We start from the raw sequence: 22,793 nt of genomic DNA, 5'->3' as shown, positions 1-22,793 counted from the left end.
CCCTCTAGTTCTAGACTCCCCTGCCCTGGGAATAAAAGACTCTGACTATCTATGCTCCTCATAATTTTATAAACCTCTAGAAGGTCACCCCTCTGCCTTCTATGTTCACTGAGAATAACCTCAGCCTACCCAGCCTCTCCTTATAAATACAGCCCTCCATTCCAAGCAACATCCTGGTGACTCACTTCTGCACTCTCTCTATTGCTGCCACATCCTTCCTGTAGTCTAGGACCCGAGGGCACAGCCTCAGAATAGAAGGATGTCCCTTTAGAACAGAGATGAGGAGGGATTTCTTTAGCCAGTGGGTGGTGAATTCATGGAATTCATTGCCGCAGACAGCTGTGGAGGCCAAGTCATTGGGTATATTTAAAGCGGAGGTTGATAGGTTCTTAATTAGTAAGGGTGTCAAAGGTTATGGGGAGAAGGCAGGAGAATGGGGTTGAGAGGGAAAAATAAATCAGCCATGATCGAATGGCAAAGCAGACTCGATGGGCTGAATGGCCTAATTCTGTTCCTATGTCTTATGATCTTATGGTAGTGTGACGACCTGAACTGTACACAATACTCCAAGTGCAGTCTGATTTATGTTATATGCAGCTGCAACATGACATCCCAACTCTTATGCTCAATGCCTTGGCCTATGAAAACAAGTGTACTAAATGTCTTTTTCACTACCCTATCCACCTGTGCTGCCACTTTCGGTGAGCTATGGACTTGCATCCCAAGGTCCCTCTGTATATTAATGCTTCTCAGCCATATATATGTCCTACCAAAATTTGACTTCCCAAAGTGCGTAACCTCACCCTTGTCTGGATTAAACTCCATCTGCATTCCATCTTTTATGGGAATATTTGGTCATGACAAATAGGTGGGCCATTTTGATCTTCATTTTAGAGATAATTTACATGCTAAAGAATCAGAAAAGGATGTTATCAGGACAGTATGGATACAGGTGGGGCCTTTGTTCTCTAGAAAAGACAAGAGTAGGTGGGAAGGAAACTAATTGGGGGGGGAGGGGTCAGAGGTTATGAAAGAGATCGATAGGTAGCCATAACAAAGATGTTTCTAACTATGGGGGTGACTACATTGGGGATCCTAAGTATCAAAGTGTCTGCAATAGATTGACAATTTTTGCTTTGAGAAGGGTGAGAATAATCCCGCCCCAGCAGGAATTGGGCGAAAGAAAGAGACATCATTAAGGGGAATCTGGATGAACTTGTGAGGGAGAAAGGGATAAGAGGATCTGCTGAAAAAGGGAGATGAGGAGGCATGGGAAAGAGAGCATAAACACTAGTAGAAACCCATTGGGTTGAAGGGCCTATTTCTGTGCTGTGGACTGCATGTATTTCTGTGTAATTATGAATTGTGAGAAAAGCAACAAACAAAGGAAAAATAATTGCTTTTAGAGATGTTGTTGTTGCTATACCATGAACAGCTTGCAGTTATACTGCAGTGTTGAAGTCGTGGCCACATCATACACATCCCCTGCACTCCCAGCCACCCCTTGACTGCAGCCAAAAGGGTCTGTGAGCTGCTATAACTAGACATATAATGGTACTTGCCATTAGTTCAATATCACCTTCAGCATGAACCACTTTACATACTAAGTTGCTGACAACAATTCTTAATGTTCCAGCAAGAACAACACTGCACTTGGGACCCTGAGTGGACTGAGCAGATAGAAACCTCTCTGATAACTCGTTGAATTTAAGGCTTAGAAAATAAGCAATGGCAGCACTGAGAAGAAGGTGTAAATTAAAGTGGGTGAATTCAATCTTAAATCAAATATGGAAAGCAAAATAAAGAGAGGGAAAGAAGTACTTGAGGAAGGCAGAGAAAAAAAATGGAAAAATTAGGCTGGAACTTGCTAGAAAATGTAAAATTAGTGGCATTTCATTGTGTAAATGTTCTGCAAGTCCTGAACTTGCTGGCTGTTCTTTACCAGTGATTTCTCGACTGTGTTTTGATGTCGGAGTACACATGGAGTGCAGCGGCAGTGCCCGAGAATGTGGCAGTTGCTCGTCATTTACACTCGAGAACTTGCCCACTGTTTGTATGTCACGTTCCTGGCACAAGAACAGCAAATCTATTCATTTCAGTATAGGGGAGCAGCCTCAGAGATCCCCATGACCATGCTCTTGGTCACTTAGCATAACGTCTATTCCAAAGTGGTTGAAAACATTCCTCCGAATCACCACAAGACATGATAAAACACCAAACGTGCTACAAATTGAACTTGATGCTATTAAAGCCCATCTGTTCTTAATGTGTTAATGTCTCCTCTAAAATGGTTGAGGGAGAACCATCATACAATCCAGTTAAGTATCCATCTACTGATATCACTGACTGGAATTCTTCAGTGGAATTTCAGTGGCGGTTTCACTCACATTCCCATTATAACTTAGTGAAGCACCATTGCTCTCTGTTTACAGTTTTCCAGCATTAACACCCCAGCGGGAGATCTTCACTGATGTTCCACAGAGGGAAGCCAGGAAAGAAAATCTTGCATGTCCCAAACTCTGCTTAAATTCTACCCTGTGATGCTTCCTTATGCATCAGGGAATATTCCCATTAAATGGAAATTCTGCTGATCTGTGAAAGAGCAATCCTTTTAATTCCTCAATCCCACTCTTTATCCATAGCCCTTAACTTCACAGGATTTATTTTTGAATCACTCAGGACTTCACCCTCCCTACCTTCACAACCTCCCCAGTGCTACATCAATCCAAGACCCTTGCATTCCTCTAAAACCTGCATTTCAAACATTGGAGACGGAAAACACTGCAGATGCTGGAAAAATACAGCAAAAAACAATCTGCTGGAGGAACTCAGCAGGTCAGGCAGCATCTGTGGAGGGAAATGGACAAACAATTTGTTGAGTCAAGACCCTGCATCTGGACTTAAACTTTGCTGGCTTCCATCATTCCACCATTAGGCAGCCTTCAGCATTCGGGGTCTGAATCTCTGGAATTCCCTACCTACATTTCTCCGCTTTGATTCTTTAGGATATTTTCTAGAACCTCCCTCTTTGACAAAGCTTCAGGTCATCTTCCTTAATACATATCCATGTGTCTGAGCATCTAATTCTGTTTGATAATACTTCTGTGAAGCAGCTTGAATTTTGATCAGTTGAAGTCATTGTATAAATATCATTTGAAACTTGGCTCATTGATGCTTGACTTGTTGAGGATCATGTTGAAAACACTGACAGAAAGAAATTCCTGGAATGTTCGAGCCAGGTCCATCACTCATAGCACTCTGCACATTATCTCCAACATCACTTTATAACTTCAAGTCATGACGCCCATGTGAATACTTCTGAAGAACTGTTTCTCAATTCATTGACGTACTGCAAATGTTTCTATTCAAAGTTTTTCCACTTTGCAGGACTATCTTCTAAACTGTTCCCATAACATGAAAGAGATCAAAGCTTTCTTTTTTTGTCCAATTCATATATTCTCAAAAATGTCTCAGATTCTGACTGTTTTCTGCAGCCCAGATCTTAAGCCCCAGAGACTCAGCATGACAGATTAAAGCAAAATTATTTTTTAATCTTTGTGCTTGGTATCCCTTTCACCAAGCTCATTATGAGAAAGAGAACATTTTGCATTTCTGCAGCACCCTTTACTCCCAAATTGCTCTACAGCCTACGAAGTACTTTTGAAGTTGAGTCACTGTTGTAATGTAACCAATTTGTGTGCAGCAAGCCCCCACAAGCAGCACTGTGATAATGACCAGAGAATGTGTATTATTGATTTTAGTTGTGGAATGGAAGTTGATCAAGGAACCAGGAAGAATTCCTCAGCCCTTATTTGAAAGAGTGGTCATGAAATGTCTTCAGTCCATATTGGTTTGATGCCTCACCCAAAAGGCAATGTATATAACAGGGCAGCACGCCCTCAGTATCCCACTGGGGCATCAACCTGGTTCTCATGTAGCTGGAGTGAGATCTGAACCCATGAGAGCCTGACGCAGCTAACTTCGAAGCAGCCATTTGGCAATAAGTGACTGAATATGAACTTTCTGATGAGGTGAATTCAGAACCTCTTCCAATAATGAGGACTAGTGAGCATTATAAAAAGAATCAATGATATTTTAATAAAAGGGTAAAGAGATATGGATCATTGCATTTGTATCAATTTGGACCTTCAATGTGTGAGTTCAGCTCTGACAATTGACGGTTGATACCTCAGTTATAATGAGGTTCAAGGCACCCTCACTTTTCCCAAATTTAGCCTCTGGAAGTCCACCTGCAGGTCTTGGGTGAAAGGGCCATTCATAATTGCTGGTGTTCATGGGATTGTACCATGCACAGGTTGGCTGCTACATGTTTTCATACATTACAAGAGTGAATTTTCCACGTGTGGTAAAACAGACCTTCTTACTTGCTTTCATTTTATGCAGTGGGAGTTCGCTCAATAATCCAAGGCCCTCTCCAGAGATCTGAGTACAAAAGTCCCCACTCCTCCCAGTGACATAAATGAGGGAGAGCAGCACTGCCAGATGAAAAATTGAACGAGATCCCATTGCACACTCCTGGGTAGGCATAAATGATCCCACGGTGTTGGATTGAAGAAAAACAAGATGGTCAACCTTGGTGTGGGATCTTGCTGTGCACATATTGGCTGACATGATTCCTATATTGCTACAGTGCCCACTTCATTAACCGTGCAGCACTTTGGGATGTCCTGGGGTTGTAGGGAGCGCTGTAACAATAAGCAAATTTTCTTTCAGGTTTCTCCCCAGTCATTCCTGCTTTTTATGTTTTGGTTGTATTGTTAGCCAACGAAATGTTTTTATAACGTGGGAAATGCGGCCGGTAACTTGGGCACGATGTGGTAATGTCCGCATAATCCAACTTGTGTTAGTGATGTTGACTGAGAGATAAAAATATTGGCCAAGACATCAGGAGTAACCTCCCTGTTTTTCTTCCAGATATTGCCATGGGATCTTTTACATTTTTATTCTCCTTAGTACAAGTGCAGAACGAGGTCTTCTTTTCTCCACAGACTGTTACCTGACAGTCCACAAACATCCCTTCATGTGAGGGCAGACAGACAGCAATCTTTCCAGCCTAGTCTCTGCCGGTGTGAACCTGAGAATCAGAATTAATCCCCATTACTTGTGTTTAGTGCTCAATATAAAAGTAGTTTTTGTCCTCCTCCTCTCTGAGAATGCAATGAGCTCCTGCTGTCTCCCAGCCTGTTACTGTGAGCCAGTCCTTGTTTGTACAATTTGCCCTTAAAAGCATTCCGAGCAGTGCCTGGATGATTACTCTCATGTTAAAGTAGAAGACCATGGACAGCTTTGCAGGCACATCTGTGTCCTAGGGAGGGCACTGTGTGGGTGAAGACACAAGAGACTGCAGATGCGGGAATCTGGAGCAGCAAACAATCTGCTGGAGGAACTCAGCGGGTCGAGCAGCATCTGTGGGGTGGGGGTGGGGGGTGGGGAAGGAATTGTCGACGTTTCAGGTCGAAATCCTGCACCAAAACTGAGAGTGGAGAGGGAATGTAGCCAGTATAATGAGGAGAGAGGGAGTGTTGAGACAGGAGCCTGAGGTGATTGGTTGACTGAGGAGGGGTGAAAGATGATGGGCAGGTTGAGCCAGGTGGGGGAGAGGGACAGGTGGAGTTGGCAGGTGGATGATGGGTGGAGGCAGGAAAAAAAGGAGAGCCAGATGGGATGAGGTGGGGGGGAGGGGGGGGTTGCAGGTGGAGACAGCTGCTGGAGGGAGATAAGCAGGAACGCAAAGGGCTGGACTCTGATATGTAAGGGAGGTGATAATGGGAACCATTAGGGGAGAAGTGAATGGCAGGTGGAACCAGAACCAGATTGGGGGAGGGGGGGTGGGGAGTCTGTGGGTGAACTGTGTGTGTAGCGAGTGGATGGAACCAGGAGGGGAAGGGGGAACAAAGGTGGGTGATGGGGGGCTGGGGGAGGGGTGGTAAAATGGGAGGAGCAGAGGGGAATTGTAAGGGGGGGGGGGAGGGGATAAACACCAGAGGGGAGTGTTAACTAAAACTGGAAAACTCAATGTTCATGCCATTCCTCCAGCAGATTGTTTGTTGCTCCAGATTCCAGCATCTGTAGTCTCTTGTCTCTCCACTGGGTTGCGTGCAGTGACATCAGACAGCTTACAATGTTCATTGACATCAGTTGTTCAAAATTCTACCATTCAGAAAAGGCCTGAGAGCAGTTTAAGCCTCACCCTGGAGGGTTGAGGGTGAGGTTCACCATTAGCTGGGCCTTGCATGCTGGAGTGTCTGAGGACTCTGTCCTCCAGATAGGTGTCTGGCTTTCCTCGCTCTCAACCACCTTTAGCCGTGCTGCCAATGGATATCTAAGGGAGAGATCCTCACCTTCTCCCTTACAGATCCACCCTTCCATTGCCCCACCACAGGTGTCAATCAACTCATCATCACATCTCGCTGGATTCTGTTCTCAGGACTCACAAAGTTCTTCCCAGGTGTGGAGATACTGCATGGTGCCCCAAGCAGAATATCTACACCCGGGAGGAACTCAGACTGTCCAGCCAACTATTGCCACAGGCATCCCTGGTCTATACAGCTCGACCAGCCCCTCTTGTGAGAGTGAGTTCCACATCCCTGGGAAAAGAAGTTTCTTTGCAGTTCTCTACAGGCTGTCCTTGGATAATGAACAGGTTCTGTTTTTACAGACGTCCATAAGTCGATCTTGTACATAAATCAGAAAATACGTAAAATCACTCAATATGTTAACCACCCCTCCATGGTACTGTAATGAATGGCATCAAAAGCGCACAAGACTGATAAGAAAGAACAATTACTGAAAGAGGAGAAAGGGAGAGGACATTAGTTCTGCTGTTCATAGGAATGAATGTACATACATCGGACTTTAAAATTTAATATTAATGAACTTATTTGTATGTCTGGGTGTCCCTAAGTCGGGGACAGCCTGTATTGAACTTATTAGTTGTCATCTTGATGACCCCAAGTTCCGACCTGTCCCAGAAAAGGAATGACATTTCCTTCTGACCTATCGAATGTCTTCACAACCTTAAAATATCAGGTCAACATTCCACTTTCCTTCTTATGCAGAATAGAGCCCTTGCCCGCCAGTATTTCCCCATACTTATAATGACAGAGGACAATTTAAAGGTTGTAACCTCAATGGATTAAACATTTAAAGGTGGGGAACCTAAGTAACAACAGGAATAGGCCATAAGGCTGAGTCTGATCTGTCGTTCAGGAAGGTCGGGACTGAACCTGTGCCTCAGGATACCTTTCCCTTCCAATCCCCTGCTTCCTACACTGTCCAAAAATCCATTCAAATCAACCTTGAGTATGCTCAGTAAATAAGCATTAACAACACAACAACACTCTCTCTGATGGAAGATTCAGAAATGAAGATGTTTTTCCCTGTCTCAATCCTTATCCATGTGGTAAAATACCAAGGATGAACGGACTTGGTGTCTTTCCTCAAGGGCTGAGCTAGTATAAGCCTTCAAAATGATGAAAGGTTTTGGTAGAGAGGATACAGAGAGGATGTTTGTGGGGAAGAGCAGAACAAGAGGTCATCAATATAAAACAGAACCAAGAAAAGCATTCATGAATTCTGAAGAAACTTCTATACTAAAAGAGTGGTGATATTGTAGAACTCGCTACCACGGGGAATGAATAACAGAGGTGGATTTAAGGGCAAGCTAGAGAAACATATCAGGAAGGAAAGGTCGTGGGGTTATGCTGATAAACCAAAGACTTGAGGATTGAGTGGAACAGAAATGCTGGCACTGGTTGGGTTGTTGTGCCCTATACCCTGTCTGATCCTGGTGTAAGGACTAAGTCAGCACTTTGTGCCGTTCAAATCAATGAATGGCATGCCGCAAGCAATCACTGACAACTACTCAGGAGTCAATTACAGTGCTGGACAGACTGTCTGACTCACAGAGGGTGCTGAAAAAGATAAGCAAGATTCTGTAAAGGTCATCCTTCATTTAAAACTAAAATTCCCTTATTGTTGTACTCTCAGCCAGTGTTCTAATAATTGCAATGCCATTTGAAGCTCAAACATAAATGCAAAATTGCATTTAATTAAGTGTAATTTGGATGTTGCTTAATTATTTTGCCACGTAATCATATTTATCAAGTTTCTATCGAAAATGATAGATTGGAAAACCCCCCCAGTCTCTCTATGAAGTGAATGTTTTCTGTCAAAATCTTATCGCCACAGTGTCATAATATTGACTATAATATTATTATAAAAAATATACCATATTTATTCACCCATAGGCTTCCTTACCTATAAGCCACAACGCAAATTAGAACCAATGACTCAGTGAAAAGAAGTATAACTGCAGATAAGAAGCACTCACAATTAAATTACTTTTGTGTTTTAAAGAAGTCAATCTTCATTGATACAAGTACACCTTTTGGGCACTTAAAATATTCTAAAATTATAAAACTACTCAAAAAATATTATAAGCAATGCAGATAAATATAATTAAAGATATTAAAATTTAACAATAAACTGATAAGCTAAAAATATAAAATATATTAATTATAAACTCAGTACAAATGCCAACCAAAAATTATACTAATGTATGCTGAAATATAAATATTTATTAAAATAAATCTAATAATTATGCTAAAAATAAAATTATTCTAAAATATACCAGAATCATTAATATATGCTAAAATTATATTCATGTACTAATTATTATATTTAATGAAAATATATTGAAAACACTCAGTATATTTGGGTGAAGATCCATCCTTGGTCACCTGTGCAATACAGTAGTGGCTTTGGGTTGTGCTATGCTTCAGATATTCAGCTCCATTGACTTCAGTGGAATGAATTACCAGAGTGGAGCACTATCTTGCCCACTGCTACACAGCACTTTAGGCACATTCAACCAAGGATGAATTCCTGCCTAAGATCTTCTTCAAGGCATATATTGAGGCATCATAAATCACCTTTACTGTGATGCTTGCTCAATACCCCGTCCAAAACGTACTCATCCAATTCATCTTCAATCAGATAGGCAGGTCTAACATGTTCCCAGAAAGTGACGTAGCCGATTGTTGGATGAGTTTACATTTCATCATGCAATGGCAAACCCAGGGATAGATTCTCATCTTATTGACCAGGTCCAGAATCAACACAGACACCACCTGAATCTTATTTATATTATTGGATATAACTTGTGTGTGTCTACAACAAGCAGCCAATCAACAAACTCAGTTTTACACTTGACCAGCAAGTTGACAATCCAGCTCCATGATTGCATATATCTTTAATTTCCAGAAATGTCAAATAGTTGTGAAGGTTCCCGCAACTACCATATCAGTTACATCACTTAGAACCCTTAATAGAAGTACTTTTTAGGGGAGGGATGTCTGAAACTCTCATAAAATACTCTCGAATATAGATTAGCTACAGCCTAATTAAAAAGTGGATGAAGCCAGAGGCCTTCACCTAAGATAATATAGCAGTCAAATGCTAAAATGTGGTCCAGTTGTGGGGCATCTTGTTAACTTTTGGTCACATATGTCAGCTCCCTCTTCCTCTTATTTTCTAAATTAAAGTAACACCAACTTTAATGGTGGCTGAGTTTGTTTCTAATGCAGAAGTTCATTTGTTTTTTATTCATTGAAGGGACATAGGCCTTGTTGGCAAGGCTGACGTTTGTAGACTGCTCCCGAATTGCCTTTTCCCAGCATTTACTGTTTGTATTTTGGATTTCCAGCATGTGCTGTTTTTGATTTTCCAAACTGTTTCCCAACCTCTATAAAGAGAATGCAATTGGTCATAGAGCAATAACTGTCTGTTGGAGATGGGAGACCTGCCACTTAGGCATCCTGTGATAATGATGAGCAACATCAATGAGATAGCTGTTGTAAGACAAGTTTGAGGGTCTCAAGGGACAAGGACTCTGGACACAGTCTTTGGAGTCAAAATTATTTATTTATAAAAGACAAACGCGGGACAGGATAAACAGGAACAAACGCACACATACGCACTGCTGATCAGGAACAGGGGGGAAATCACAAGGGTGAGATGCATACACAACAAACTGGGGACAAAACAATACAATGCCTGCCACCCCTCAACTCAGTGCAGGTACAGCTCTACACTACCAGGAATCTACTTAGGACGCTCCTAACCCTTATGGAAGTGCACACTCTTACCAATGGTCTCTTCAGCATTGTTTCATGATTTCTAGAGCAGGAGAGAGAGAGAGAGAGAGAGACACACATATGTGGCATTCTTTATAGTGCTTGAGGACTGGGTGGTCCAGCCCAGGTAGTTCAAACAAGCCAATGGCCCAAGGCCAGGTACACAGGTGTTTACAGAAGCCAATGGTCAAGTGTGGACTAATGGATGGGTGGAGCCAGACCTTGATTGACAGTGGTGACTTTCGACCAGGTGGTCAATGGTGTCACGTGACAGCCATGACTCTTCACAATACAATAGCTCAAGACTTTGTCTTAGCCACTTGTGAGGTTCTTTAACATTCCAAAGCATCCTGAGAAAATTGCCTAGAAATTAGCAGTGCCAAACATGGGATTATTGTATTGTCAATACATTGTACTCTATCTTGGAATCTGACAGACATAAATGGAATTAATTTCAGAGGCAGAGTGCAACCTACTGATTCAACTATTTAGTGCCTGTTGCACTATTGAACAAAGGTGAATTTCCAGGCCAAAAGCACTTTTTCAACAATGGCATTTCTCCTCTTGGCCTTTCCAATTACTGTTCCACGTTGGTTCTGTTGGATTTAGTAAAACACACTATTTTTTCCTCTTTCATTACTAATTGTTTTTATGTTCATTCAGGGGTTGTGGACATCTGTGGCTCAACCCAACATTTATTGCCCATCTCTAATCATTCCTGATCTGGGTGACTTGCCGGGACATTTCAGAGGCAGTGAAAGGTCCACCACGTTGTTGTGGAACTGCAGTCATGGGTAGGCCAAACTGGATGAGGGTGGCATGTTTCCTTCTATCATTAAATGGGGTTTGACAACAATCAGATAGTTTTATAGTCATAATTACTGAGACTAACCTTTTATTCCAGATTTATTTAATTACTTGAAGTTAAATCCCCCAGCTGTTGAGGTGGGAATTGAACTCATTTCCAGATCTTCAGTCCGAGCTCTTAATTACAGGTCCAGTAATAATCAGAAGGTAACAGCACCTTTCTATCCTCGAGCAGGCAAATGGACTAAACTATTTATTTTTTCTATTACAGGCCCAGAAATCATGGATAGAGAGAGCGTTTTGCAAGCGAGAATGTGTCCACATTATACCGAGCACAAAAGACCACCATAGGTAACAGGTCTATCCATGCAGTATATTGAGGTACAGCTTGCTGCTGAGTAAAGAAACAATATCAAAGATATTTCATACTTGCTTACAACATAGAAGAAAGCCATTTGGCCCACTGAGTCAATGCCAGAACAATCCTATTTCCCCTTTTTTACCCACTGATTCTCCTACCACCTATCTCCACTGGGGTTACTTTACAATAGCTAATTAACCTACTGTCCTGGTGATGTGGGAGGAAATCAGAGCATAGGGGGAGGGGTAGCTCCCATGGTAATGGGAAGAATGTGCAAACTGCACAAACAAGACCGGAGGTCAGGATCGAACCTGGGTTGCTGGAACTGTGAGGCAGCAGCATTGCCTGCAGCAGCATTGCCTGCAGCACCACTGTGCCACCCAATAGCCTGGCTCTGATCTTCCTATAATTGTTAAAATTTTTCACTTTGGCGACCTTTCTGGTTATTGATGAATAAGTCCCTAGGCCAGAGGCTGTACAAATATCCAAATTTCAATTGCTACTTTGTATTGAGAATTGTGTAATCCTCATTTTCACATTTCTCCATGTCCTCTCCCCTTCTTACCTCTGTAACCTCCTCCAGCCTGACAACCCACCAAGATATCTCCTCCAATTCCAACCTTCTCCATGTGCCCGATTCCCATATCCCATCCTTACTGCCAAAGCCCTGAGTTCCGGATTCCCACTTCTGCTCTTCTCTTGTCTTTTAAGATGCTTCTTAAAATCTACCTCTTGGCCAATTTCTCTGTACAGGGATGGTGCCAAATTTTGGTAAAGTGATGTGGGACATTTTTCCACATTAAAGTTGTTGGATAAGTATAGACTATCTTGTTGTTGTTGTTGTACTGATTTCAGTGTCCCTGAGCTCTCGTGTCCCCTACTTTCACTAAATGGGCATCAACATTAGGTGAAGGTAAGCTTGAGTCCTGCTCTGATGAGCTGCTTGGTGATACTAGGGGCTGAACCTCTTCCTTCTGCCCCTGGATGGAGCTACATCATCAAGCCCCATTCACTGCCCTATCCCCTAACTCCTGGGCCAGAGGTTATCAACAACCCTTGATGCATTCCCACTGGCCAAATTTACCCCTCGGACTCCAGCCCTCCCAACCAATCCTTCACTTCCCCATAAAAAACTCCGACAGCACCGTACCACAGATAGTTGAACCACTGCCTCACAGCTCCAGCAACCCGGGTTCAATCCTGACGTTCTCCCTGTGACCACATGGATTTCCCCTGTGACATAGAGTCATACAACACAGAAACAGGCCCTTCGGCCCAACTCATCCGACCAAGATGCCCATCTAAGCTAGTCCCATTTGCCTGTATTTTGCCCATATGCCTCTAAACCTTTCATATCCATGTACCTGTCTAAATGTCTTTTAAATGTTTTTATTGTACCTGCCTCAATTACTTCCTCTGGCAGCTCATTCTATATACACGCCACCCTCCATGTGAAAAAGTTGCCCCTCAGGTTTCTATTAAATCTTTCCCCTCTCACCTTAAACCTCTGCCCTCTAATCTTGATTCCCCAACTTTGGGGGAAAGAGACTGTATGCATTAACCCTATCTATGCCTGTCGTGGTTTCATACACCTCTATAAAGTGCCCCGGTTTTCTCCCACATCCCAAAGACATGCGGGTTGGTGGATTAATTGGTTACTGTAAATTGCCCCTAGTCTGTAAGTGGGTGGTAAAATCTGGGCAGAGTTGATGGGAATGTGGGGAGAATAAAATAGGTTTACTGTAAATGGGTGCGTGGTGGGCTGCACAAACTCCACGGGCCGAAGGTCCTGTTTCCATGCTGTATGGCTCCACTACTGTGAGAACACGTCCACCCAGCCGACCATGTGTGTGATGACATTTTGAAAGAGCTCTCCAGTCAGTCCCACTCCCCAGTTTTTTTCCCATTGCTCTCTGAATATTTCCCTTCAACTGCTTATCTTATTCCCTTATGAAATTTGTCTTTCAATCTATTGCCAGCTCCCTTTGAGGCATTGCATTCCAGGTCTGAACTACTCGGTCTGAAATAAAATGTTTCTCATCCCCTTTTGTTATTCCTGTCACAATTACCTTAAATTTATGTGCTGTGGTTGCTAGTCCTCCTGCTTCTGAGAACAGTTTTTTATTTACTCTGTCAAAGTTCTTCATGAACTCCCTGACTGACACTAGGTTGAGGAGACCAATCCCAGCTTCCTCAGTCCTTCCAAAAGCTGAGCTTCATCATTACTGGAGTCACTCTGGTAAATCTCTGCACCCTCTCTGAGGCCTTAAGATCCTTCTTAAAATGTGGGACCTAGAACTGGACATAATGCACCAGCTGATACCTAACTATATATGTCTGAATCAGCTGGTTACTTGCTTTCTTTTGTACTGTCTACCAAACTAAGTAAAACCAAGTGTCATCCGTGGTTTATTAAAGCTTTCTCAAATTTGTGCACCCTACCTACCTCCCCCATTCTCTACCCAGGTCACTTTCCTCTGGATGCCTTCCCCTTTAAGTCATTTCCTTTAGTATGATCATTGACCTGTTTTAGCTATTCATTGCTAAAGAGACCTTTCTTTCTTCCTGGCTGGGGTAGGTGCTGTTGTGGGCGACTAATGGGCCAACACGTTGGATTACCCCCTGCCATCTCCATCAGCCAGAACAATAGCGGTGAATGCAGAAGCATGAAGAATGATCTGGAGAAATGGTCTGTCAGCAAGCACACCCAACTCAGCCCAACAGATGCCTTTGGCACAATTGAATTTCAGGGAGGAGGACACTCTAACAAAGCTATGGTAAGCAGCTTGATTTGGAAAAGTCGGGGACAAGGGTCTTCGGGAATGGGATGTATGAGACGTGAACAATCTTTGTCACTGCTGTTTGACTTGAACGCGGTCAGCTGTGGCTCAGTGGGTTGCACTTTCATCTCTGGGACAGAAGGTTGGGGATTCAAGTATCATTCCAGATACTTGAGCACAAAAATGCAGGCCCCTTCAGTGGAGCTGCTGTGGTGAAGGGCGTTAATCTCTGGCCCTCTTTGGCCTCTTAGGGGGAAATTAAAAAAAAATCCCACAGCAGCTCTCTGGTGTCCTAGACAATATTTATTCCTCAATCAGAAACATTGGGCATCAAATCCTCGAAACTGCCCTTGTATGTTATAACTAGGCTATGTACCCTTGCATAGTAGCAGGATCCCTCAGCCTCTGACTTGGAGGTGTGAGTTACACCAGTGGATCAAGCTGCCACTTAAACCCAAGCTCTAACTCCCTAAGCTCTATCACTGTTTGTGGGAGCTTGCTGTGCACAAATTGCCTACCACACTTCCTATGTCACAACTGTGACTGCTTTTCCAAAATTATCTCACTGACTGCCCCAACTGCTTCGGGTTGTCCTGGGATGTGAAGGGCAAGTTGCTGTTTTTTTTCAATAGACACAAGTAATCCATACAAAAGTGCCCCGAGACATTACATCTGGGCTGGAGAGGCAGTGGCTTGGTGCAACAAGAGATGTTTTGTCAATGCATGGCATCCAGTGTTCCTAACGGTGCCTCAGGAAAAACTGATCTTCAAAAGTTGCTTCGATTACTCAACTGGAGAAAACAATGAACATAGCAGCCCAAATTCCACAAACATCCATGAAATATTTGGGTATTTTTTAGGATGTTAATTGAGGATTGGTGTGGATACCTTCCAGCTCTTGGTCCAATTTAGCACATCTGAATTTGTATACTGGTGTGCTTCACATTTGAAAGATAACACCTCCCCAGGCATCCAGTCCTCAACATTGCACTAACATGTTATAAGTAAGGTATGTGGCTTTCCATAGTAGCAGGATCCCCCACCCTCTGACTTGGAGGTGCGAGTTCTACCAGTGGATCAATCTTAAACCCAAGATCTACCACCCAAGCTATATCACAGTTAAGTGGTCAAATTACTTGGAGGTCAAAAGTACAATGGACCTGTTTCCAATTTTACCTCATGGAGTGTACAGTCTTTTAATTTCCACATTTCTGAGCTGCAATCCAAAGGTCTGGGACTAATGGTTAGGAGACTCAAATTCAAGTCCTACCACACTGCGTTGCAAAACTTAAAAAGCTAATTAAAGAACTCCAGAATGAGGAGCTAAGCCATAAAAATGGAAACAATGAAATTACTATTGTAAGTCCCACCTAGTTCACTAATGACATTTAGAGAAGGAAGTTTGCCACCCTTCTGCAGACTGACCTGTATGTGACTCCAGACTAACATCAATACTTAACTGTTCTCTGAAATGGCATGAAGCCCAAGGGCAACTTTGGACAGGCAATAAGTCCCAGCCTTGCCAGCATTATCTCTGAATGAATGTTAAATAACATGAACTATAAAATCTCTCCCTCCTTTCCCTCCATACATTTAAAGATCTCTCATGACATTATTTAAACTGTCATTTCACATGTTAAATTTCATTTGATTACACAGATGTAGCTTTGGTCCCAGTTTGACTGAATAAAATATGAGATCACTAATGGCAGCCACACACCCATCAAATGGTTGCCACTAAATTTCCGCTTCCCTAAATTCTGTCAGCCTTGCTTGCTCTGGCCAGGCCTACATGCTTAAGCACCCTCTGAACTGACCAGCAAGCTGCCTTCAGCACACAGAGCAGACAGCACCAGTGCAAGTTAGCAGCTCACCACACACGCTACTTAAAGGGCAGTTAACACTGGGCTTTGCAAGCAATGCCCTCATCCCATGGATGAGTTAAGTAAGAAAAGAAACATTTCCCAGATAGGGTGTACAAAACATGCTATATATTAATGGCTGCATGTTCAACTCCATCTCCAGAACTTGATTCCATTGACAGAAGAGCAGTACTGTACAGTTAATTTAACCTGGGTTAAGTTTAAAGATTGTGGCCATTCTGTTCTCGGTACCTTTATGAACGTTTGCTATCAATATTGGTTTATTATTATAACATGTACCAAAATACAGTGAAAAACTTCTGTTTATGTGCCATCCAGGCAGGTCGTGCCATACAAAAGTACATTGAGGTGGTAAAAAAGAATGCAGAATATAGTGTAGCAGCTACAGAGAAAGTGTAGTACTGGTAAACAAAGTGCAAGGGCCACGACGAGGTAAGATTGAGAGATCAAGAATTCATTTTTAGCAGATGAAAGGATAATTCAATCATCCGATAACAGCAGGATATAAGCTGTCCTTGGGTCTCGTGGTATGAACTTTCAAACTTCGGACAGAAGGAGGGTGCGGAAGACCATGATCTTGTAATCCTGTTCTCCTTCTCTTCCCGTTCCTGGTACAGTATGTGCGTGTTTCATTTGACACTAAGCCTGACTTGCTCTTACACCTGATGACAAAGGAATGGCAGCTGGACCTCCCAAAGCTACTGATCTCCATTCACGGTGGCCTCCAAAACTTTGAGCTTCAACCTAAACTGAAGCAGGTCTTTGGAAAGGGCTTAATTAAAGCGGCCATGACAACAGGGGCTTGGATCTTCACTGGAGGTGTGAACACAGGTGAGGAATCACCAGTATTTTCTGCTATCACTTAAAGCATAATTTTTGCTTAGAAGTTCCCCTTGGTCTACTATGAATGTAGCCTTGCTTAGAGTATTAGTGCCAACTGACTATGGCATTATCATTCACCCTGTGATAGAAGCAATTTTTTGCTGTTTGAATGCAGTTCTTTAACAAGCTTTTGTCTTTCCTTTTCAGTTTTTCCATTTGCACTTCATTTTGTCTCAGTCTTTGCTACTATTTTATTTTATCTTTCTATTCTTCGCTTTACAGTTCCTTTTCCTGGTTTATGGCTGTCCTTCATCTTTTTCATTCACTTCACCAGGACTGTTGATCTACCTCCTCTGTCTATCTATGTCTCGGTCTCTCTTTATTATCTATCTCTCCATCCGTCTTTACATCTAACTCTCCATCCTTGTTTATGTCCGTAAATCGGTCTGTCCATGCACCTGTCCACATTTTCTACATCGCCATTAGTTTTGAACTAAAAAGAAACTGAGCAGAAATAACTGGTTTGTGATTGAGTTAGTCTGGATTATAACATCCTGCAAGGTTTATGCACACCTACCATGGAAGTGCAAACTTATGCCTTTTTTTATCCTGAGGAAACTTGCATGTAAATAATCTACACAGGAATTTCCTTGAACATTTCAGCTGTTACCAAGGTATATCCTGAAGCTCTGCCTTCCTTATTTATGCAGTCCCATCTTCAACAGCTGATTGGATATTCATTGGAGGTATCATTTAATTCTTCTACTGCTGGTACTTAATTATGATTTTTGTTTGGGAATTCTTCTTACTCTATTATGACTGTAGCTTTTCTCAGAATATTAAGGCCAACTGACTATCACACCCTGATACAAACAATCATTTATTCATTTCATCAGAACTGTCCATCTCTTTCTCTCTTTCTCTGTCTGTCAGTTTTCTCCATTGATGTGCTAAGAGTCCACAGAACTGGTGGACACTTTACCTAATGACTAGCATACATCTCAGGAAATATGGACAGAAATTTCTGTGGGAAAGATATTGGTGAAATTTCTGCCTACCTGTGACCTAGGAAAAGATAAAATCAAAAACAAAAGGAGTTAAGTGTCAACTTTAGCCCAGCTTTTTTTGTGACCTGTCTCAGTGTTCAATTTTGCTTGGAACCCTCTTGTGAAATGCCTTTGAGGGGTTTGAAGGTGCTATATAAATGCACATTGTTGTTGCCATGATTGTTGCAGAATATGAACAACCAACTGAGGATTCCCATGGATCAGTAAACCAAAATGGTGTTGCAGTCATGTTTTCCATGGGTTCATTCTTAGGGGTCATTCGCCATGTAGGAGATGCACTGAAGGACCATGCCTCGAAGTCCAGAGGAAGGATCTGCATTATAGGCATCGCTCCATGGGGAATAGTGGAGAATCAAGAGGATCTGATTGGAAAGGATGTGGGTATCTTATGTTCTTTTCTTAAGTAACAATGTATTATATTGAGCAAATGCCTAATTTGGAACACTAAATTAATGTTCCTCATCAACACTCGAAGGCAAGGCCAATACAAAAAAACTAATCTCAAGTGACTCCACTGCAGAAACAGATTGGTAGTATCTGATCTGGAACAGTGTTGCATTACATCACGTTTAAAAGCAGGTGGATGAAGAATGCATGAACCAAATGAACTAACGCGGAACAAATAATATTACTCTGGATTTTCAATTGACAAAAAATAAATTAGATTCTGTCTATTTTTATTGAGAATTTTCAATTCAAGACTTTTGTACTGAGAAATTGAGTTTGAAGTATTATCTTAATCCCAAGACCTCTTTAAGAACTAGTAACTTGTAGCCTGGTTTTCTGAACTTCTGATACTACAGATTTATTTGCTCGTTGGAGCTCTTGAATCAACTAACAGACTGTCTCAGGACAGATTAAAACCTTTTTGGGTCTATCAGCGGAAAGTAACGACTTACATAATTTTGCCATACTTATTGACGTCCTTACAGGCAGGTGCCTTCAGTTCTGAGCTATGTTGTGATATTGTGGATTTGCAACTAATCAGTGTTGATTGTCCCATCCACTTCTCGCCTTCCCATCTGTTTGATACTGAAGCAAACTATATCTGATCTAGAGATGACCTTGTATCGGTGCTATCATTAAAACCACATACAGTATTTCCATCTTCACAATATCACCCATCTCTACCTCTGCCTCAGCTTGCTTGCTGCTGAAACCCTCATCTTTTCTTGAATATCCTAATGCACTGCTGGCTGGCTCCCTTAAGCCACTTTCCATAAACTTGAGAAACAAAGGACTGCAGATGCTGGAATCTAGATGAAAAAACAACAAGATGCTGGAGGAACTCAACAGGCCAGGCAGCATCCGTGGAGAAAAGCAGGCGGTCAACATTTCGGGTGAGGATCCTTCTTGAAGAGCGTTGACTGTCTGCTTTTGACCGTCGCCAGCGATTGGGGTTCAATTCCCGTCTCTGTCTGTTTGTACGTTCTCCCGTGTCTGTGTGGGTTTCCTCCGGGTGCTCTGGTTTCCTCCCACATTGCAAAGACGTACGGGTAGGTTAATTTGGGTTTAAAATGGGCGGCGCGGACTCGGTGGGCTGGGAGGGCCTGTTACCACGCTGTAAATAAATAAAATTTTTTAAAAATTTAAATTTAAAACCTTGTTAACGAAATGTTGACCACCTTCTTTTCTCCAAGGGTGCTGCCTGGCTTGCTGAGTTCCTCCAGTATCTTGTTGTTTTTCCATAAACTTGAGGTTGTCCACAACTCCTTGTCCCCATTCATACCAAGTCCATTTATCCATTACCTCAGTGCTCAATGACGCACATTGGCTGGTGGTGAAGCAACACTTCAATTATTAACTCCTCACACTTATTTTCATAGTTCTCTTTGGCCCCACCCTTACATCTGTAACATCCTTACAGGCCTACAAACCTTCACTGCATCTGTGCTCCTAACCTCTTGCAAAATGCTTTCAACTGTTGATGCTCCAAGCTTTGAAATTCTTTTCAAAAACCTCATTACCTCTTTGCTTCCTTAAAACTGCACGTTAAGACCATATGTTAAAGCCATCTCTTTGACCAAGCTTTTGGACACCTCTATAATGACCTTGCATGACTTGATGACAGATTTTTTGAAGTTACATTTACTAAGCAGCTACAGAAACCTGACCGCATTATGGGCGTTACATAAAAGCAGTCTGTTGTAGTTAATTAACTTGTCTTCACACAGGTGGTCCGCCCCTATCAAACCATGTCCAACCCCTTGAGCAAGCTGACAGTATTGAACAGCATGCACTCACATTTCATCCTGGCAGACAACGGCACAACAGGCAAATACGGAGCTGAGGTGAAATTGCGGAGGCAACTGGAGAAGCACATTTCCCTACAGAAGATTAACACCAGTGAGTACTTCAAACAAAGACCCAAGCAGGGCATTTTAGAAAGAAACTGTGAATGTCTGAGGCAATGATTCACTTCACAGGATCTGACTAATGCTGTCAACTCTCATGCAGTCTGCAACAGTTAATGGATAGAAACCTGTCCCTCCTTGTTTCCACTAACACCACAGGGTCGTTTACTTCAGTGAAACAGTACTTCAGAAGCAGAGTTCAATGCACATGCATCACTTGCATTCCTCCATTGCAGCACGTGCACGGATGACTTTTTTTCTCCAATATCTTGAAATTAAAATATACAAATTAATGTATTAATCACCTTTGCATTTAAGACCCTCCATGGACTTGTTCTCTCTCTCCCCATCTCTGCCTTTAATTCTTTCCCTCTGTCTCTGTCACTCTCTCTGTATCTCTCTCTCTCTATGTCTGTCTGTCTCTCTCTCTCTTGCCTCCTCCCTCTCTATCTCTCGCCCCCTTCCTCTCTCTCTCTCTCTCTCTCTCTCTCTCTCTCTGTCTTTCTCTTTCTCTGTCCCTCTCTCTCTGTTCCCCCCTTTCTCTTTCTCTCTTTGTCTGTCTCTTGCTCTCTCTCCCTCCATGCACCTCCAGTTCAAGGTGCTTGAGCCTACGGCAGCCTGGAATTTCTTCCTTCAACTTCTCTGCATCCCTACCCCTCTCTTCACTTTGATGATATCCTTAGGCCTTGACTTGTTTTCCAAACCATTTCCTCATGTGGCTCGGTGTCAACTATTGCCTGGTAACACTCCTGTGATGCCCCAGAAGATTTCCTCATTAACTGAGTTACAATTCCTTTTACTGTTTCTCTGCATGAGATATAACCTGACTCCATATTACTGGTTCCAGTAACAAAATCATGCAAGAATACTTGATCACATCTTTTCACTTCACTCAAACAAACAACAATCTGACAGTTGGACATCGGGTGTATGGTAGAGCCAATGGGTACTACTGCAGCCACAGAGTCCAACCTAAGCCAGGGACAAGAGTACCAAAATCTAAGCCAACACGGGTTACAATACGACAGTTTTTTGGAGGTTGGTCCTTAGCTGAAAGTTGATAAAGAGTTTGTACTGCAGTTTTGAAGAAATAAAGGAGGATATCCCTCCTTGTGCCTTGGCCAGATTTAGCCTTCAAACAGCATTAATGGGAGAGAAACTGATGCAGAAGCACATGGGTGTCATACTCCACTTCAGAAATGTGTTCCATTGACAAAGGCAGTTACCATACACCAACAACACTACATTAGCCAAGGCTTACACCGCTATATCAGCAAAGGCAGAGTGACATCCACTTGCAGTACTACATAAGCAAAGGGAGAGTAACATACACCCACTCTAGTACATTAATAAAGGGGGAGCACCACACACTCACCTAACTACAATGACACAGGTGGAGCGCTGTATGCTCACACTATATTGATGAAGGTGAAGAACCATACGCTCGTTGATATATTGAAAGTAGACAGAATATCTTATATTAACATTATTGACTAAGGCAAAGTATCACACACTTACATTATTACATTGACCAAGGCAAACTCAAAAACATTGAGAAAGGCAGGGTACCATACATTAACACTACTACATTTATGTGGAATAAAATTTCAGAAGCAAAATACAACTGACTTAGTGTGTTTAGAGCAAGCAATTGAGGGTGAATTTTGTCTTGGTTTCATTAAAAATGTCTGGTGTTGCAATGAATATGTTATTCTCAATCTATGTAATCATCTTCCTTTAACAGGCCCCTCAATCTAGACTGGTGTGTTATCCTGAAAGAGAATTTGTGATATTATTGAATCAGCTGAGCTCCTTGTACTTCTCACTACACTGATGTTGGTCTACCTTCTTTCACAGTTGATCTATATTCTGCATGCTGGGCTTTTCAAGGGCAATATGGGGCTGTGTGAATTTGTTTGACCTGTGGGGAAGTTTTAATGGACTGATTTGGGCCAGCGTTCGGATTGATGTGAAGACGCACCACTGTGCCTCTTTATTGCACACTGTGGGTCGTATATTGAAATGACAGTCTACAACCAGAGCCCATAGGTTTTAGGTAATTGGCAAAAGAACCAGGGGCGACATAATGGGAAGAATATTCCACAGCTTTGCTGCGAGCTACAATCCACTGCTGAAAGTGCGGCGGAAGCAAAGTCAATAGTAACCTTTAAAAAGGAATTGGTTAAGTATTTCCAGGGAAGACGTTTGCAGGTTTGCTGGGAAAGAGCAGGGCACAGGGACTAATTGGAGAGCATTTTCAAAGAGCAGAAGAGGCGAGATGGGCTGAAACACTCCTATGCTATAGCTCTCTCTGGATTCTTCTTTTTAATTAGCAGCACAATGCTACGGTCATTATGTAAAGTGGTGACTCAAAAATGTAATTTCTCCGTACTCTGTCATCAAAATAGCTATTGTGGTTGGAGATGAATTGATGATTCAAAACTGGGACTGATGGATTCTTTTTGGGCAAAGGTCATGGAGGTTATGGATCCAAGGCCCTTAAATAAGGTTAAGATGCAGATCAGCAATGATCTAACCGAGTGATAGGAAAGGTTGAATAGA

The 22,793-nt window shown here is 42.4% G+C and overlaps 1 protein-coding gene across 8 annotated transcripts in view; it reads left to right on the top strand.

Moving 5' to 3' along the window:
* The window catches only part of trpm3 (transient receptor potential cation channel, subfamily M, member 3), a 255,890-nt gene that overhangs the window by 123,636 nt on the left and 109,461 nt on the right, over positions 1–22,793 (top strand). For 4 of the 8 annotated variants that reach the window (XM_052019204.1, XM_052019203.1, XM_052019202.1 and 1 more), the window contains exons 2-6: positions 11,236–11,315; positions 13,904–14,102; positions 16,606–16,819; positions 18,046–18,254; positions 20,052–20,223. In XM_052019204.1, coding sequence (XP_051875164.1) covers positions 11,236–11,315; positions 13,904–14,102; positions 16,606–16,819; positions 18,046–18,254; positions 20,052–20,223 — 874 coding nt within the window. The remainder of the gene's footprint in view (positions 1–11,235; positions 11,316–13,903; positions 14,103–16,605; positions 16,820–18,045; positions 18,255–20,051; positions 20,224–22,793) is intronic. The other 4 variants (XM_052019208.1, XM_052019207.1, XM_052019206.1 and 1 more) reach the window with 1 other exon arrangement.

Source organism: Pristis pectinata, chromosome 7, assembly GCF_009764475.1.
Source record: "Pristis pectinata isolate sPriPec2 chromosome 7, sPriPec2.1.pri, whole genome shotgun sequence".
NCBI lineage: Eukaryota > Metazoa > Chordata > Chondrichthyes > Rhinopristiformes > Pristidae > Pristis > Pristis pectinata.
The sequence above is the reverse complement of the archived record's forward strand: the minus strand, read 5'-3'. Positions and strand labels throughout refer to the sequence as shown.